General features: G+C 40.0%; 1 protein-coding gene across 1 annotated transcript in view; it reads left to right on the forward strand.

Annotated features, from left to right (window-relative positions):
- The window catches only part of Cpr50Ca (Cuticular protein 50Ca), an 83,863-nt gene extending 67,564 nt beyond the window's left edge, over positions 1-16,299 (forward strand). The window contains exon 4 of the mRNA XM_067777087.1: positions 16,090-16,299. Coding sequence (XP_067633188.1) covers positions 16,090-16,299 — 210 coding nt within the window. The remainder of the gene's footprint in view (positions 1-16,089) is intronic.
- Positions 16,300-16,513: the final 214 nt, after the last annotated feature.

Consider the following 16,513-nt stretch of genomic DNA (forward strand, 5'->3'; position numbering starts at 1 on the left):
TAATTCCTAATGATACCAGAATTTGTTTGAGGGACGAACAGAAAAATATGAACGAGCACCAGGAACTATATCATAAAATAACTGCGTCCCCTTGGCATATATGTACCAGAAGTTTTCCTGGCATCGCTTAGTTGCCTTTTAAGTTCTGAAGGCAGTTCGGCACAGGGCACCATTTTAAAAGAACTTTCTCCTGGAACTATTATTCCTGCCAACTGTTAGATTAGTCAATATGAGATCGAACTTTTTGCTGCTGTCGATGTACCTGTATATATCCTTTTGGGACTCTTTTTTGCAATTTGCTTAATTTCCGACAGTATACTGCTACACAAAGTGTGAAACTTGATGTGTGCTAGAGCTGGGCATTCGCACAGAGAGTGCGTTTTTATATTTTTGCCGCCTCTCTCGCCTCAGCTACTTTATATGCTGTTGAGTGAAATCAAAATTCTCTCAGCATATCATCGAAGCAGCCAATGTTGTTGTTGTAGCGATAAGGACACTTCCTGAAAGCCTTTGGGAGTGTTATCGATGTTGATAGTCCTTTGCCGGATGCAGATCCGGTACGTTCCGATACCAAGCCCAAAAATCTCGGGAACGATAACATAGGACCTTCTAGGCCATCCCGCCCTCCCATTCCCTACATCCATGAGGAGTTCAGGGTCGCCAGAGCTTCGGCTGTTAATGAAACAGGATTCCCCACGGATAGGTGAGGTTGACAATTGGATTTGGAGAAGCTATGTATTGCGCTGGCAACCTGAAAGAGTTGCGCTACACAACCCCTTGAAACTCTTTGGAATTTTAGTCGCCTCTTACGACAGGCATACCTACTGCGGGTATATTCTAACCCCTAACCCGCTGGGGGTCGTAGCAGCCAATGTCCCATGTTAGTGGCAGTCACGGACACTGGCCACTTGGTCTGCATGCTGAGAGGATGAGGATTCCTTTTAACAGCATTTTCAAGAGCTGCAAGGTGAGCAGCAACTAAAACAACTTAGCTCACAATAGCTTTATAACTAAAAATAAAAAAATAAATGTAAGGCGCGATAACCTTCGAAGAGATCTAAGGCCGAGCTTCTCTTCCAATTTGCGTCGTGCTCCTCTTGATTTTTCCCTACAAATTGGCCGGACGGGACCTACATGTTTTATGCCGACTCCGAACGGCATCTGCAAGGCAGATGAGTTTTCACTGAGAGCTTTTCATGGCAGATATACAATCGGAGCGCTTGCCAGACACTGCCGAGGGGCGACCCCGCTTAGAAAAATTTCTTCTAATTGAAAAATTTTATTTCTAAAATTTTGATGTTGCTTTGCCCGGGAGTTGAACCCAGGGCATACGGTGTGATAGGCGGAGCACGCTACCATCACACCACGGTGGCGCTTTATAACTATGGGAAGTTTTATACTGCCGGAAGAAGCTAAATGCTCTGTAAAAGATATCAGGAGGTATTTGGTGTGCACCAAACTCCGACTAGAATTACTAAAACGGCAGCAATTGTTTTCAAGGAATGGGGATCGAAATGGCACCCCGGGCCATACTTGCGCTCGGGTTTTGTGTATCTGGGCGGCACAGCAACCAACCATCCATTCAACCAACCATAGCTTTATACTGTGCAATTAGGAATGGAATGGCCCTGTTATATATTTTTAACATGTATGAATTACAAGCATTTGCTGCATACCAGAAGCATTATTGTTGTTACTATTGTAACAACTTCACTGCCAAACCAGTTATGCAACAAATAAATTTTTTTTATCGTTTACCTGCTTGCTTTTGGCTTTTGTGGTGGCACAAAACTTGTTAAGCTTCGTTGTCTTCTTTTCATACATACAAAGACTACGTAATTTTTGGCTGTAGTAATATGCAGCTTTTGAAAAGCTCTTACAACAATCATGCAGTTGCATTGTTGTGGAAAAAGTAACAGAGTGTCACACTCAGCAAGAAAATGTGAATGAATTCATAGTTTTCTGAGGCTAAACCACTTGAGACCCTTTAGACATACCTTGAAATTTGGTTGTTAACATTTGTCTTACTTCAATCGATATCCTACAATTTTGGTTTTTGTTCTTAAATATTTTGGTGCAAACTAGTTTTAAATTTTTACAGTGTACGTGTGTATGCCAAGCAAGAGCTCTAAACTTTGTTCAAGACAGCCTGAAAGTATGCAATGGTATGCTGCACTAATATAAGTCGGTGTCCCGACTTGAGACTCAAGTTTTTGGTGGATTTGGCAATAAAAAGTGATAGATTTGGGAAACAATTTGTCGATTTCGGTAAAATTTGCAATATCGTTAAGCACAATGTACTGGGCATTCTTTTTTTGTATACTAGCAAGTTGACAGGGAAGAAGTGCTAAACTACCCGTTGCGATAAGAAAAGTAATTTGCATCCTTTTTGGGACAACGCGAAAAGTTTAGTTAAGTGTTTCGCCTCTTTTTAGCAACTAGAAAACTTGGTCTTGCTAGTCTACTGGCCATCTTCCTCAGTAGATTTGCAAACATGTAGAGGCAAAGTAAACCGATAGCCTGTTACAGACCGCCCACTTTGAAAAACTTAGACCAGGCTAGGTTGAACTGACTAGTCCGTTGGGACCTCACATAGACTGCATGATTACACCGTGATGCTAGAAGTATTTTCAATGACCAAACTGAAAACCCCTATCCCAGAAACCAGGACCTATGTTATCAAATAACTCCGTCTTTTTGGCAAATACTAGAAGCTTCCTAGGACGTACGCCACTTGCAGCTGGACCTGATAGATGTATCATTCCTTATAGCTGGAATCTTAACCTTGCAAGCTCAAAGCACAAGCACAAAACCTGCTCGTTTCCTCCCCCATCCCGCACTTCTTCCATCCGCTATTAATCACAAGGCCTAATTTAAAGGCATGTGACGCCAAAAAGGCGGTGTCCGGTCAGAATACCCGTCACGAAACTACAGTATTTTCAATGATAGGAATAACTTTGTTACTCTAACGTTGTAATACCTGCACTCGATCTTCGCAAATTTGCAGCCTCGCCCTTGGTTCGACGACTTTCCTGCTTTGTCAATCATGTGCAACTAAAAAATAAAATAAATGTAAGGCGCGATAACCTCCGAAGAGATTTTAGGCCGAGCTTCTCTTCCAATTTGCGTCGTGCTCCTCTTGATTTTCCCTACAAATTGGCCGGACGGGACCTACATGTTTTATGCCGACTCCGAACGGCATCTGCAAGGCAGATGAGTTTTCACTGAGAACTTTTCATGGCAGAAATACACTTGGAGCGCTTGCCAAACACTACCGAGGGGCGACACCGCTTAGAAGAAGTTTCTTCTAATTGAAAACCCTTATTTCTAATATTTTGATATTACTTTGACCGGGGTGCGAACCCAGGGCATACGGCGTAGTAGGCGGAGCACGCTAGTATCACACCACGGTGGCCGCCATGTGCAGGTGTCGCCTTTTAATCTCGGCTTCTTTTAATATCGCCCAATCTGATTGGAATGTCTACTGGACAAGCTTCGATCGATATGCCCTCTTCAGATAGCTCATCTGGTTTATCATTTCCATTTATCCCCATATGCCTAGGGACCCAATATAGATGTATATTTCTCCCTATCACGATTCTTACACTCTAACACGCTCTTAGATGTTGGGCTATAATAGCGGTAATTGTAATTTATATGTATATTGACGTTGCTGTATTTTAAGCAATTTTCCTTAAGTGTTTCTACTGATTTACTCACGGCCCCTACTTCCACCTGAAAAACGCTACAGCGATTTAGCAGTTTGTTGAATTTATTTATTTCCGGAGCTGCGCAGCACACCACAAACCCTATACCTTCCATTACTTTGGAACCATCGATATACATCTTAATCGCTCAATCTGCCATTTGGGCATCCATGCGCCAACCACCCAACAACGAAGCGCATATATGGAATAATGTAGTTTGTTCGTCCTGTAACTGATAACATTATACTACTATGGAAGTATGGTCTGTGCTCAAGGTGCCCGAGGCGCTCAGCCCCGTTGTAGTTGTTAACAGTATGATATTTTCAACCTGGGCTACAGGCGTAGTGCGCAACCGTTGGGGTTGTTTTCAGGGCTCCGGTTAAACTTGACATTGACGTCCCACATACCGCCTTAAATTTTTTTTTTCCACCGTAGTAGGCTTTACCATCGCTATAAATATCTAATGAGAGAGAGAGAGGGCGAAAGACCCCACGTTCACCCCAGCATTCTTTTACATGCATAAAGTCCCGTCTCCACTCTCTCCTTCACATAGAGGTTTCACGACAACTTAATATCTAGAAAGATTTCTGGATATTTGGTACAAGTTTTCTCGTGCAGGGTTACACCTCTTAGCATACCACATATATCAGCCTCTCAATGGTTTTGAGCAATTAAGCTAATGGGCCTGTAATTTCTGGGATACATATGACTTGTCCTTCCTGAGTTTAATAGAAAAACGACAGGAGCAATTCTCCAAAAGTTGGATATGATTCAGGCTTGTGTACCCGTCGCATATTGCTTTAAGCCATTCCACCATCAAGATTTTTAGCATGGCATGGAGTATTTCATTTGGACGAGACAAAATAAGAGAATATCTTCATTTGACCTTCTTATTAGTCGCCAAGCTTGGCGCTACCCGCTTTGTAATGTTGTCTTCTGGCTCTCTACATCATCTCCCGATTGGAAGTATGTGTCGAATAGCGTTTCAAGGGACTTTTCACTACTACGTGACCAATCCCCGTTCCTTTTTTTTTGTTAGCTTCTGGACTATAGATCCTCAACCTCGCTGATTCTGTGATCATAGTGAAACCTGTATATACAAACTGAAGCCAAAGAATGAAATTAAAAGAAGAATACAAAATATTGTCGGAAAGATTCAAATCAAGGGGAGTCTATACAAGGTGATAGCAAAGCGAACTCAACTTCATTCGCCATACAGCAAAGTGTTAAATTAAAAGAAAATTATCATTGACTTCCATTAACTGATATCTTTCTGTACCGGAGCGTTGCTTGGAAATTATCAAGAAGAAGCAATCAGCTCATGGGATAACACCACCCTGTATTGAAATCGCGTTGATTCAAATGTAAATAGTAAGACACAGTTGTTTGAGAATAAAATTGGTAACAGTGACAGGCAGGCCAAATGAAAGAAAGAAGAATATGAGCAAAAAAACTGTCTTAACTTGATGGGATTTTGAGTAGCACAAGGAAGAGGCTCGCACTGTATGCATACATACACCAAGATACGTATAGTAATCGATGGCTAGGGAAATGCGAAGCGTGATAGTGATGGTCGTCTAGCTTATGAAAAGCTATTTACCAGAACGACAACGAAAATAAATCACATCACGTTCGATATTGAAAAACGTTTCACACTTTATCAGCAAATCAGCAAAGCTGTGACAGGACAACTGCGAATGAGCAACGCTGCATATGGAAGGCGAAGTGTATGAAAAAGAAAAAAAACGAGAACTAAAAAAATCCTACAACTAAAAAATATAAATTTAGTTTCACTGCGTCTTTTGATATTTTGCAGCACAAGCAAAATACTCGTACTATACCACATACACCTACAAACAAATGAATGAAAACAAGTAAGAAAGTCTAAGTTCGGGTGACGCAAACACTGTTGAATGCCTGGAAACCTGGGCATCCCAACAGACATCTGGTTGATGAACCTACACCGCCCAGGGGCTTAAGGAGTCATCTCCGTAAGAATTATGAGGTGATACGGCACCTTAGAACACAGCCGTATGAAGCTAAAAAGCACAAGCAGGTCCTCAGTGAAATCCATAAAGAGGCGTCGGACTTCAATGCCGGGAATTGCCCGGTGAATCCTGTCCTTATAGAACAATACCCAAATCTAGCAGAGGAGGAACGCACTCTCCCTAGGGCAATGCTCGTCACTCTAGCTCAACTTCGATCTGGGTACTGTAACAGGTTACCCTCTTAACTATCCAAAATCAACCCCGACATAAAAACCATATGTCGTGCTGGCAATGTGTCCCCACATGACTCCAAACATCTCTTTAACTGTATTGTGGAACCAACGCCTCTAACACCCCTCTTATTATGGTCCACCCCTGTTGAAACATCAAGCTTCTTTGGACTCCCGTTAGAGGACATTGATGACAATTTATGATTGGTCGAACTTCTACAACAAGTTCGCGTGAAGCCGAACATGAAATACCCAGCTGTGCACTTGAAACTCTGTTGTTTGTTGTGGTCAATAGTGATATATAAGGCAGCATACCAAATATGGTTCTATTCTGAACTCAATTTCGTTTAAAAAAGCGAAAAAGGATACAGAAGCTACTATTAATGAACTTGCGTGTGTAAAAATGCAGTTTAATAGTTGTAGCTATAAGTAAATGTCATTGCCAAATTTCGTTCGGATAGGAAGATTTTTGTTTGACTTTAGCGGCCGCCGTGGTGTGATGGCAGCGTGCTCCGCCTACCACACAGAAGATCCTGGGTTCACGCCCAGGGCAAAGCAACATCAAAATTTTACAAACAAGTTTTTCAATTAGAAGAAAATTTGTCTAAGCGGGATCGCCCCTCGGCAGTGTTTGGCAAGCACTCCGATTGTATTTCTGCCATGAAAAGCTCTAAGTGAAAACTCATCTGCCTTGCAGATTCCGCCCGGAGTCGGCATAAAATAGTATGTGCCGTCCCACCAATTTCTATGAAAAATTAAAAAGGAGCACGATGCAAAGTTGAAGAGAAGCTCGGCCTTAAATCTCTTTGGAGGTTATCGCGCCTTACCTTTATTTGTTTCTTATGGCATTGAGTGTATTTTGGAAAGAGTAACAAAAAAAGGTGCGGGTCACGCCCATTTTCAAAATTTGTTTCAGTTTTGTTGTTAGTACAACCATACCACTACTGAGGTAGAATATCGGTCAAATGTAGTTAAATACCATTGTTATTGCAAACTTTGTTAAGGTTAGATCTTAAGGAAAAGTGGGCGTGGTCTTTAGCCGATTTTGATTGTCTTCACTCAGTCTATATACTTTAGCATGGATAGTATCTCTGCCAAATTCCAATGTAATATCATTAACGGCTTGTTATACTTCCAAATTTTCTTCTTCTAAATATGGGTAGCGCCACGCCCATATTCCAAAATTTTTAGAAATTTATGTTGTGCGTCATAAAGCCAATCCACCTACCAAATTTCGTTAGCTTAGCGGTATTCGTTTTTTAATTATCTTATTTTTTCCATTTTTCTAAATTTTTGATATCGGAAAAGTGGGCGTGGTTATCGTCAGATTTCGTTCATTTTCAGTACCAATTTATTTTGAGTGGTCCAGATAACCGCGTGTATCGAATTTGGTTAAGATATCTCAATATTTGTTCCTGTTATCGTGTTAACGGATGGACAGACAGTCAGACGGATGGACGGACATGGCTTAAACAAACATTTTTTCGATTTTGATATATGGAAGTCTATAACTATCTCGATTCCTTTATACCTGTACAACCAACCGTTATCCAATCAAAGTTATAATACTCTGTGTACAAGTACAGCTGGGTATAAAAAGAATACCAGCAAAATCTCAAAGCAAACCATAAACCTGAAAAAAAGTATGTAAATATGCATAGAGATATCACATCAAGAAAAAAGGAAACACAGGCACATACAAAAAATTGTTCAACGAACCAAGTAACCATTATGGCTTTCAAGCAGAGCGCACAGCTCTCAAATTCGATTAAATAAAAAAAGTGCGGCGGAGTTATCCTTTGCTGTTCGCCCACACTTTTGCCACCGGTGTTGTTGTAAAGTTCGTTATAAATGCGCGCGCGAGCTCTCCTAGCAACAAAATCGATGTCAGCAAGAAATTGAAAAGGAAACGGAAATGACAATGGCAAAGGCAGATGCATGAAGCCAAAAGTGTTAACGATATCAATAGTTATGGCTAACACCACCAGGTGAAAAGTGTGTGTGTATGTATTTGTGTAACATGCAATAGTAACAATGTAGCAAAGTTGAAGAATGCATTGCAAACAATTTACTATGCAAATAGCAAACGTGCTAAAAGATATCAATTTCAACTATTCAATCAGTTGAGCTAAGACAGTTGGACGCGGTGATTATAATTGACGTAAGCAACAAAGGTGAGAAATGTGTGAAGTTAACAAATGCATTACCGAATGTACATACATATACCAAGAAAGGAAGGCGCGTGACTGATGAAATATCGGACGTTTTCGAAACGAAACACTAACAATGAGGAAAATGTTCCAAGCATTTACAGCTTGAACGCTTCCCATAGCAACCAGTTTTGGGTACCGGAGCGAAGCGGAATGGGATTTTTTCAGACCAGGTGCTGCCATTTAAGTCTAACCTCATTTAAGTTGTTGAGTCCCTCAATTGTCATCCTTGAAACATATCCTTGCAGCGGGGCTCCTCCATACTCTCTTGTTGCAGGAGTGTGTCGAACCTTACCCCGGCTTAGAGAAATATTTTTGCCGCGTGTGCCGGATACGACCTTATTCAGTACGGTCCCACTCATGTCAGCGTGTCACGTGCAAAGGACGGTTGCATCAAGCGGTTTCTTCTGGCGCTAGATTCCAAAACTCGTCGAACCTGCAATTTCTTTAAAACTTTTTTGGCACAGTCTACCTTCGAGCACCACTACTCTGCAAGCCACAGCAAATACCCGCTACTGCTCGTGCCAAAAGGTGTCTCCAGCTCACACGAACGCCCCCTATAGCTACAATCCATGTTACCTATCAGCCTTGTGCACCTTTGCGACATATGTTCAATGTAGTTCCTGCCTTGGACGGTGCCATTTTCCAAGATGTGCTGAACTCAGCGACGGTAATCGCCCTGCTGCCAAACCGCGCACTCAAACCACCGTACACTCCGACACTCTTCCAGGGACAACCTGTCCTAGAGATATACATAATACATATGGGGTATTCCATCCCATTTCGACCAATTTTGAACCCGACCCCTTTAGAATTGGCTGAAAGTTTTTCTTCTTTTTCTAGCTTACGAAAGACGTTTTTCAGAATTTTTTCAAATTTTTTCATCCAACTCAAAAAAAGTTATGAATTTTTAAAAAAAACACCGTTTTTGTTTTCAAAATGCTATAACTTTTTCAAAAATTAACCGTTTGGGATCTTTTTTTTTTTTAATTGGTTTTTAAAACTTTTCGGAAAAAATACAACATAAAACATGTATGTCCCGTCCGGCCAATTTGAAGGGAAAACTAAAAAGAGCACGACGCAAATTGGAAGAGAGGCTCGGCCTAAGATCTCTTCGGAGGTTATCGCGCCTTACATTTATTTATTTATTTCATCATATGTATGGGCAATATCTTCAACCTCCATATTTTAACGATAGCCGTTTATCACACTCCGATAAGTTCGTTTCATCAATTTTCTTTCTTCAATAAAATTTTGAGAGGCCACCTTTACTACTTTAAACAGGCTCAATTTATGGTTCGCAGATAAGCTCGGCTTCTATAAGTAAAGGTCCACTAACCGAGGGAAGTTTATACAAAGGAAGTCTATAGACGTTCAAATTCCTATGCATTGGCAGATAGAGCGCCTAATCGACTTCCGCTTGTTCTACTCGGTTTTTGGAAAATTTCGCACATGAGCACATGGGAAGGATCCTTATGCGGATAAGCAAAGTTATAGGAAAAGTTTTGAGCGAGTTTGTCTCATATGGCTGTTACCTCGGTGAGTCTAACTTTGTTTCCCTATCCACAGTGCGCTATTCGCTTTGTATTCTCGAAAACGCTAACGAGACAGATACCCCTCGGTTTTGCAAGCACATTAAGGTACTAGTATTGTTGTAATACCACATTATTCAATGGTAACTCGGTATTCAAATAAGTCGGCTATTCAAACGTTTTAAAGATCAGTTGCTGAGAAGGTAGACTTGGATCTTTCTCAAGCTTAAAAATTTGGAATTGCTTATAATATTGAGGCACGCCTACTGCCTTCCCATAAGGCTATGTGAAGTTCGCTGCCCCTCCTTAGTAGGACTGCTATTGAGCTTATATTCGAATCCTTAACTGTTATTGGTTGGCCACGGGGCTAGGCAGATATAGCTCTCGAATACTACAGTGTAGAAGGCAATCAATATAAATCGCACTGCTTTGTATTGCCGCAATTCACAAAACACCTTTGAAAGGGTTCATATAGGACTGCTTCTGTCCAAACTGAATTTTCACCTTATCTTCCTGCAGGCTTTTATAATCGTAAAACTCATATTTCTAATACTCGATACACATCCTTTTACAGTAAGAACTACACTTTCCTAATACAAACGAAAAATCGCCACAATAACATTTATAACAACAATGATTGATTACAAAGCTAATCAACAACAATAACTTCTTTTGATAAAACATTTTTTTACGGCCACTTCCCAATTCCCGCAAGTGTAATGAACTACTTGTACTTTGCTGCCAAAACGCAAAATACCAATGAATAACAAAGTCTAGAATTGTCAATAGTAACTATTCGTTCACTCACCCCTTCGCAATAAAAGGTGTCGCAAAAAGTTTAATCTGATTTCAAAAAGCACACTTAGTTCATCGCAACCTAACCTCAATCTAAGCTTAATACAGAACTTTCAAAGTTGTGGCATCACCTTGTATTACAGCAATAGTTTGCTTCTCGGAGAGCTGAGTGTTGGAAATTGCTATGATATGTGTTGTTGCTAATTTTTTCAGCTTTCCATGCCTATTTGTCAGGCAATAACTCAGTGGATGTAAAAATAAAATTAAGTGAATCAGAGGAGGTGAAAACATAAAGAATGGATGCAAAGCAGCATTGACTGATGTGGGTGTAACTTCATTTGTTGTTGTTTTTCCACAAAAGGTTGATAATTTTATTAAAGGCACTCTGTTGGGAAATACATATGACATACCTTAATACAAGCAAGAATAATGATAGATTAGGGTTAGGTTGAAATGGCTGATTCGTGACAACCTCACATAAAGTGAATAAGTCCATAGTGTAACCAATAGTTTGCTCAACTACTAAACTAAAAACCGCTATCAGAAACCAGAATGTATGTTATAAAATAACTCCGCTCTCTTATCAAAGACTGGGAGCTTTGTAGGACGCCGCAGGATGCTTCTAGATCTGATAGCTGTATCACTCTTTATAGCTGGACTTTTACCCCGGCGAGCGCAAGTCATGAGCACAAAACGTGCTTGCTAATTTACTCCTCGCACTTCCTACATCCGCTATAACTAACTAGACCTTATTTAAAAGCATGTGATGCCAGAAGGGAATACTATGCAGCCCGCACTTAGTTCCCGCTAGGTCGTTCGTGTACAATTCTCGTATTTTCTTAATTTCGCCCTATCTAATTAGGAAGTCTATGGAGCAAGTTTGTGACAGGCGCCCTTTTTAGCTCGCTCATCTGCTTTTCCATTCCCATCTCTTCCCATATGCCCGAGGACCTAATCTAGATGATTGCCCCTCCGTAATTTGATTCTTTCCAGGGATTGCTTTTAGATGTTGTGCTAGGTGAAATTATTACCGCTGTTGACGCATATCTGTCAATATAAAAGTTTACGTGGCAGCAGTTTAAGCTATTTTCTTCCAGTGTTTCTATCGCTTCTGTTACATCTACTACTTTCGCTTGAACAACAACACAGTGATCCGGCAATTTGTAGGATCTGTTTATTTCTGGATCCACACAATGTACCGTAGACCATACTTCTTCTACTACTTTGGAACCATCGGTGTGCATGTGTATGGCATCATCTGCCATTTGGGCACCCTTGCGCCAACCACCCACCTCTATTGTTCCTCCAAGAGCACCTCCGAAGAGCAGCTTAACAAGTTCAGCAATTGATGACACTATACTACAGTGCAGATGGTTGTTTTCAGGGCTACTGTAATGCTTAACATTGATAGCCTGCATACATAGCCCCTCGTATTTTTCGAGGTAGGTTCTTTCATTATATAGCTTCCCACCAAGCAACGACTTCATAGTTTGGCAAACGCTGTAAATATCCAATAAGAGAGAGAATGTCCATCACCATTGCAGCATCCTTTTACATGCATAAAGTAGCGTCGAGACCTTCTTCGCACACTCCTCCACGTTAAGCTTCCACAAAAACTTTCTGTCTATAACATGGTTCGCATACGTACCGAGAGCACAATTGTGCTCTGGAATGCAGACTTTTGGTCTATAATGATTTCTCGATATGTTATGGAAGTTTTCTCTTGCAGGGTTACCCCACCAAGCTTAGACCTTTTCGAATTTTCACCTCTTAGTAAACAATAAAACATCCGACATAAGATGCCTAGATATGAATATTCCGAAGCGCCCGATCCACCAAAGAGCTAATCCTTGGAAGACACTTCCACTTATGACAACTGCAACGTTAAGACTCAGAAAGTTTTTACAAGTTCTATATGTGCGCTTATTGCATTACTTATCAACTAATCCGAATATAAGCGAAAAATCAACTCTTTGAAATTATTTGATTACCCACGAAACATTTTATAAAAGGTCCTCATTATAATGGATCTTGCCTGAAAACAAAGATAGATAAAAAATTGTTAGCTATGATTCAATAGTTACTTAAAGTATATTCTAACAACTAGATTATTTATAATGTAATCAAAAAGTCATCGACATGTTATAGAAAAGTTATCAGCTTGGTATCGAAAACTCATCGATTATTCATCGAAAAAATATCGACATGTTGTTAAAAAGTTACCGATTTTTTATAGAAGTGTTTCAAATTGTTATCGACGTCTGAAAGACTTGTTATCAGAAAGTTTTCGAAGAGTGAGCGATTCGCTAACAAATAGTTATCGATTTTATATCGAATAATTCCTATCAGAATGTTAGATATTTGCTTTGGGTCCGTTGACGATTTATTATCGATGACTCATCGGTTTGCTACACATACAAATACTAATCGATGACACATCTGAAACTCATCGATAGCAAGCAGATAAGAAATCAATAAGAAACCTATCTGGGCGATAAAAAAACAAAAGTTCGATATAGAAAATAAGCCGATATTAAAACAATAACTTGACGGTATCGTTTATTACCGATCAGAAACCGACGAAGTTCTTCTCAAAAAGCCCAAAGTTAGAGGTGAGCCATTCTTAGGAGCTTGGGCCTCGATATGTTATCGAAAAGTTATCAGCTTGGTATATCGATATGTTTTTAAAAAGTTACCGGTTTTTTATAGAAGTGTTACAAATTGTTATCGACGTCTGAATGCAAGTCATCAGAAAGTTTTCGAAAAGTGAGCGATTCGCTAACAAATATTTATCGATTTTATATCGAATAATTCTTATCAGAATGTTAGAAATTTCCTTTGTGTCCGTTGGCGATTTATTATCGATGGCTCATCGGTTTGCTATGCATACAAATATAAATCGATGACATATCTGAAACTCATCGATAGCAAGCAGATAAGAAATCAATAAGAAACCGATCTGGGTGATAAAAAACAAAAGTTAGATATAGAAAATAAGGCGATATTAAAACAATAACTTGACGGCATCGGTTATTACCGATCAGAAGCCGATGAAGTTCTTCTCAAAAACCCCGAAGCACAGGTGAGCCATCCTTAGGAGTTTGGGCCTCTCGTCAAAGATAGAAAACTGGATTTGTAAAATGGTAGGCAAAACGATCTTGCTCTATTAGGTAGTAGTTTGGTGGAACGCACTTAACACGGCAAGTGTTAACAAAATTTTAGTGTCAGTACAATGTGCAACGGTGGTTGATATCAGCGGCACTCTTAGTAAAATGCCTACTTTGGCATTGAATGTCATGCTGAACAAAATTCCGGTGTATATTTCCGGTAAGGTGGCTGCAAAACGGTCACTGATCAGTCTGCGTTGCAGGGGCTATGGGCTTTCTCACGCAGGGTATTCTCGAATTCCTACCATTCTTGGCTTCATCCCAGAGAATAGTCCCCCTTGCAGGCTTCAGAATAATCTTACTTTCGAGAGAGGAGTGTGGAAATGAAGCTCTTAGTTGAAAGCGATTGTTGTAGGTGGGTTTTCTTGCAGGATTATTGCAGCGTTCTCCAAACGAAAGTTGCTGCAATTAAGAATGGGGTGAATAGGATATTTTCAAATGCTTCTACGGTTAGGGAATTCAATGTTTACTCCGATAACCAAGCACCTATTAAAAATCTGAGCTTAACTGGGGTACGATCAAGGTTGGTATGGGAATGCCGATTCTCGCTTGTGGTTGCCTTGAGCTTCGTTAATATTAATATCATAAATTTTTTTTTTTTTTTTGGATTTTCCGGGACGATAATTGATGTATATTGTTACAATTTCCCGTCGTCCCATGTCAAATTTGGTTTGTAGAGACAAATTGGTTTTGGCGTTGTGCCATCTTAAGTTTTGCAGAAACGAAATGCTGAACAAACATTACTGCTGTATACACAGAGATCTGGGCATCCTAACAAACATCTGATTGAAGAGGGTTCGCCTCCCAGGAACTTGAGGTATTATCAAGCATCATTAAGAAATCCGGCACCTAAGAAGAGCATGAAAGAAAAGGAGCATTAAAATGCCCTAAGAAACACCAAAAAGAAATCGTCGAGCAACTATGCCCGCAATTTCCCGGTGGATACCCGCTCGGAGTTGAGGAAAGCAACCTTCCCCAGGAAGACGCGTATTACTCAATCTTTAACTTCGAAATTTTAACTTTGATACTGTAATTGGTTAAACTCTTACTTATCCGGAATCAAACCCGACATACTCAATGTATGTCCTGTTTGTAACGTATCCGCAGATGACAGCTGCCCTCTTTTCAATTGCAATGTGGAACCAACGCCTCTAACACTCTTATCCCTGTTGAAACAGTAAGTTTCCTCGGACTCTTACTAGAGGATATTGATGACAATGAGTGATCGCACCTATTGAATGGAGCGAAGCACTGCTACCTAAATAACAAGAACTATAGACCCACTGTTCAATAAAATTTCATAGACTTTTTCACAAAAAAACTTCACCCACCCTAATGTACGTACATGCATACATGCATAATCATCCATAACCAGACACCGACTTAATTTTATTGACAACACATCAAGATTTTTGAATATTTTTTATTGGCCAGTGACTTTTACGCTCACACACATACAAAAATAAATATTTGTTTGTCTTTTTTTCACAAAAATTCATTTTTATTATTTTAATGGTATGGGCATAAGGGTGCTCCTCATAATCCTGGCTCTCTGAATCCCGACAATGCATAATCCCGACATGACAAAATCCGGACATAACAAAATCCCGATAAACTAAAATCCGGACTTTCACAATCCCGACAATACATAATCCCGACAATTTTCAGAAATCCCGACATGACACAATCCGGACATAACCAAATCCCGATACACTAAAATCCTGACTTTCCGAATCCCGACAATTTTCAGAAATCCCGACACGACAATCCGGACATAATAAAATCCCGATACACTAAAATCCTGACTTTCAGGATCCCGATAATACACAATCCCGTCAATTTTCAGAAATCCCGATATGACACAATCCGGACATAACCAAATCCCGACCACATAATATCCCGAATAGGCGCAATCCCATCAACTCCAAATCCCGACAACATACAATCCAGACACATCTACTCAAGCTTCGTAATTACACATTACACCACAGCAGAATGATGCTCTGCGCAGAAATATTGTAGATTGAGTAGCCGGGGTTGCCCAATCCAAGAGGTATAAATAAAAAAATACAGAAGATATCTATTTTTTATTACATCATTAGTCCAATTTACATGTCGTCGGAATTTTATGTCGGGATTTGGTGGTGTCGGGATTATGAGTGGTGGGAAATTGGACCTGTCCGGATTATGGATTCTAGGAATTTGATCATGTCGCCATTATAAATTTCCAGGATTCTGTCGTAGGGCTATGTCTTTCGGGATTTTGTATTTCTGGATTTAGTAAGTCGGAATTTTTTTATACACTCGGGCTTACATGAGTACTTACTTTTATATATTCGTTAGTATATTTCTCCATACATTTTGTTGCACTGATTTTGTGCAATCTCTTCAAAATTGTATAGCTTTTTGCTCACTTTTTCTCTCTCTTTCTCTCTTTTTTATTTTCATATATATTTACAGATGCAATACGCCTCAAAATATGCATTCGGCTATCGTATACGTGATTTTCATACCGGCAATGATTTTGGCCACAAACAGAATCGTGATTTGGATGGTGTGACACGCGGTCAATATCATATTTTATTGCCGGACGGACGTATACAGAATGTGATTTATCATGCAGATGATACGGGATTTCATGCAGATGTCAGCTTTGAGACGGGGCATTGAGGATGAGGATGTGGTGAGGTGAGAAGTGAGGAGTATGGATGACAGCAACAACAATAACTAACCAAACAATTTAAACCAATACCAATACACAAATGAAACCAAACACGACAAAGCGTATTGCGACAGAAGGGGTAAGAGGTGATATATACGGCAGCAGAGACGCAGAGCCCTTTTATATGTAAATCGAATCATTTGATATTTTAAACTAACAACA

This window comes from Eurosta solidaginis, chromosome 3, assembly GCF_040869045.1.
Source record: "Eurosta solidaginis isolate ZX-2024a chromosome 3, ASM4086904v1, whole genome shotgun sequence".
Lineage (NCBI taxonomy): Eukaryota > Metazoa > Arthropoda > Insecta > Diptera > Tephritidae > Eurosta > Eurosta solidaginis.